Source organism: Lupinus angustifolius, chromosome LG18 (assembly GCF_001865875.1).
Source record: "Lupinus angustifolius cultivar Tanjil chromosome LG18, LupAngTanjil_v1.0, whole genome shotgun sequence".
NCBI classification, from domain to species: Eukaryota; Viridiplantae; Streptophyta; class Magnoliopsida; order Fabales; family Fabaceae; genus Lupinus; species Lupinus angustifolius.
Window position 1 is genome coordinate 1,338,938 of NC_032026.1, and position 3,273 is coordinate 1,342,210.

Sequence of the window (3,273 nt, forward strand, 5' to 3'; positions counted from 1 at the left end):
CAGTAGATTTTCTATTATTTACTTGTATTACTTTTTTATAGTCAATAATAATTCATTATGAATAATAGATGATATAATAAAAATCCGAAAATAAAAACTCATTTGTATTTGAGACTTAAACACGCAAACTCACTAGCTTTCCTAGAAGCTTCATTTCATTACATTTTTTCTTTATATATATACTTATATATGCTAATAAAATAAAATAATATAAAAACATTTTATATGATCAACACTTGTCACCTTCTTATCAATTTCTCTCAACCCAACCTAGTACTACCTTGCATCTCTCTCCAACATTTCATATTATATATACATATACATACTAATATTACATCTTCACCTAAGTTTTCTTATTATTTATTTTACCCTATAGTTTCATTTCATCACCATGGAGAACAATCAGAATTCATTTTGGCAATTCAGTGACCAGCTTAGAGTTCACAACTCAAATCTTTCAAATCTTTCTCTCAATGAATCAATTTGGAGCAACAATTACACATCCAAAAATGAGAGAAGAAATTTTGATATCAAAGTTGGTGGTGAAATTAATTCACTAGGTACCAACAACAACAACAACTTTAAGTCAATATCAAAAGCATCAAATTCTTCTGATTTCAATGATGGGTGGAAGCATATGAGTTCTATGACAAACAATATCAATGGGTCATTTTTCACTATGGATGGTGGAGCTAGTATTAATGGAGGATTCAACAAGGGGATTTATTCAAAACCTTCATATGGTAACCTTAACATGAATATTAATGTTAAGGGTCAAAAGGGTAAGGGTGAAAATGAGTTTTTTCATCAAAACAAAAGTTCCAAGAAGAACAGCAACTCCAACAAGAAAAATGTAGACAACAACAATGATAGCAACAACAACAAGAAATATAAGACACTGCCACCAGCAGAATCTCTACCTAGGAATGAAACCATTGGAGGGTATATTTTTGTTTGCAATAATGATACAATGGCAGAGAATCTTAAAAGGGAACTATTTGGTATGTTCCTTTTCCTTGTTTCTCAATTTTGCAATTTTTATTATTTTTGCTTTTCAAATTTTGTAATTTTTATTATTATAAATGGTATTCTTTTATTTATTTTGATGTTATCTTTGTTTTTATGTTGTCTGATTCTCTATACCTGTGGATTTATTTTGCTATGCAAATATTTGGGGGATTTATTTTTCAGAGAGTGAGCACTTTTTAATTATATATTTATGGAGCTTTATATTTTGAAGTAATTGTTGGGTTCATCAACATCATATATAACAATTTTGTATTAATTTTCTTTAACACTGAATCTTATTCAAAGAGTTTTACCTTCCTTTGTATTTCTTATAAATGTTTCATTCTTTTACTTATTGATATCTTCTTTGTAATTTTCTATTTGATTTGGATGCTAAATTCATTGACTTGATAAATTGTGTTTTTATAGGACTCCCTCCTAGGTACAGAGATTCTGTTAGAGCAATTACTCCAGGGTTGCCTCTTTTCCTTTACAACTATTCCACCCACCAACTTCATGGAATCTTTGAGGTATATATATGTTTACGGACAAAGATCGGCTATCTCAAATCATGTCTCAAAACTTTTCCTGTACTGATGACAATGACATACTAAATAAAGTTTTGGATATGGTTTGAGACAACAGATCTCTGATCTATGCTTATGCAGGCCATAACATTAACCTTAACTTCATGCATGTTTTGAGTGAAAAATTTAATGTTTAAGACTTGAGAGTAATGATATATAGTGATGCTTGTTCTCAGGCTGCTAGTTTCGGAGGATCGAATATCGATCCATCGGCTTGGGAGGACAAGAAGTGCCCTGGTGAATCACGTTTCCCTGCTCAGGTATCATCATCGTCATCATCATCGAACCATAAATGTGACTTTGGAATCACTAGTTTGTGAAAGTTTACTTATGAAACTTCATAAATGGCAATTACAGGTGAAGGTGATTACTAGGAAAATTTTTGAACCACTAGAGGAAGATTCCTTCAGACCAATTCTTCACCACTATGATGGACCAAAGTTCCGTCTTGAACTAAATGTGCCTGAGGTATTTATTCAATCTTTAACATGCTGAATATTGATTCATTTGAGAGAGATTCTGCATATAAATACCATGTACTATTTAATATTCACAAACTCACTTATGGAACAAAGATATATTATCTTAGATCTTGTCTTATATGTTATCTTATACTAATGAAAACATGTCATATCAATTAAAGTTTTACGTAACTGTTAAGGACTTAATTGATGGTATTAGGAACTTTGGTCCTGAAATATTGGTATTACCAAACATCATCACATTGATTTGTTAAGGACTTAATTTTACACAACATGGTTATGTTAAAACTTTACATTAACTTATTTTATGACAAAATTTTCAAGGAATTATTGGTGACCCTCTCATTTTACTGAATCAATTTTTGGTTTTTCAGGCACTGTCACTCCTTGACATTTTTGCAGATCAAGATATCAATGACACTTTCAAAGCTATACCAGCTTAAATGGATAGAAATAACAGAAAAATACAACAACAGAAATCACAAAATCAATAGATAATTAGAGATTTGGGTTTGTTTAAAGTAATGGACTTTGCAGAATAAGGAAAGTCCAAAATATAAAACAAAAATGAAAATGAAAATGGTGGAGGGGCTTGAATATTCAACCTATATATATATATATATATATGTGTGTTGTAATGATTTTGTATAGAGGCTATTATGCATGCCTTGTCCTTTTTTCTTGTTTTATAAAATCAAGACAATATATAGAAGAGTGAATAGTGTCATAAAATCAAGACAATACAATAAATAATGAACTATTTTTGCTTATGCATTATTCTACAAAATTGCAAATTGACCATGAATATTGCAGCTTTGTATAGCTGTGTAGTGTTGGGAAAAAGTAATATATGTACTTTTCTAGTATAAAGAAAATTTCTTATACAATGAATTTCTATCAACTCTCACTTTTATACTTGTATTTATATTAGTTAAACTAACATAATAATCTTCTACTAATTCGGGTGATCAAATCGTATATGTCCATTTTCCCTTAATAAATGAATCGAATTCGAATTTTACATATTAGAAATATGTATGGGATGGGTAAGATTTGTTCTTTATTTTTTCATAATGTAACGAGTCTAATTCGATATAATTCTTTTCGTAGGGATGATTTATCATGTTCTACTAATTAGGTCCACTTTGTTCAATATGGAGTAAACTAGAGAGAATACTAACATTATTATGCTTTGG

The 3,273-nt window shown here is 29.8% G+C and overlaps 1 protein-coding gene across 2 annotated transcripts; it reads left to right on the top strand.

Annotated features, from left to right (window-relative positions):
* Window positions 224-2,841, top strand: LOC109332377 (B2 protein-like). Of its 2 annotated transcripts, XM_019567342.1 has the most exons (6): window positions 224-531; window positions 568-1,001; window positions 1,438-1,538; window positions 1,772-1,855; window positions 1,953-2,063; window positions 2,452-2,841. In XM_019567342.1, the coding sequence occupies exons 1-6, from the start codon at window positions 392-394 to the stop codon at window positions 2,518-2,520; spliced, it is 939 nt and encodes a 312-aa protein (XP_019422887.1). In that variant the 5' UTR covers window positions 224-391; the 3' UTR covers window positions 2,521-2,841. The 2 variants fall into 2 exon arrangements, with proteins under 2 accessions (XP_019422887.1, XP_019422886.1); XM_019567341.1 differs by having other exon boundaries at window positions 224-1,001.

Bases quoted from the DNA above. Each gene is read 5' to 3' on its own strand.
- LOC109332377 (XM_019567341.1), top strand. From the start codon at position 392: ATGGAGAACAATCAGAATTCATTTTGGCAATTCAGTGACCAGCTTAGA. The intron at 1,002-1,437 runs GTATGTTCCTTT...GTGTTTTTATAG, and splicing joins TCTTAAAAGGGAACTATTTG to GACTCCCTCCTAGGTACAGA. The intron at 2,064-2,451 runs GTATTTATTCAA...TTGGTTTTTCAG, and splicing joins TTGAACTAAATGTGCCTGAG to GCACTGTCACTCCTTGACAT.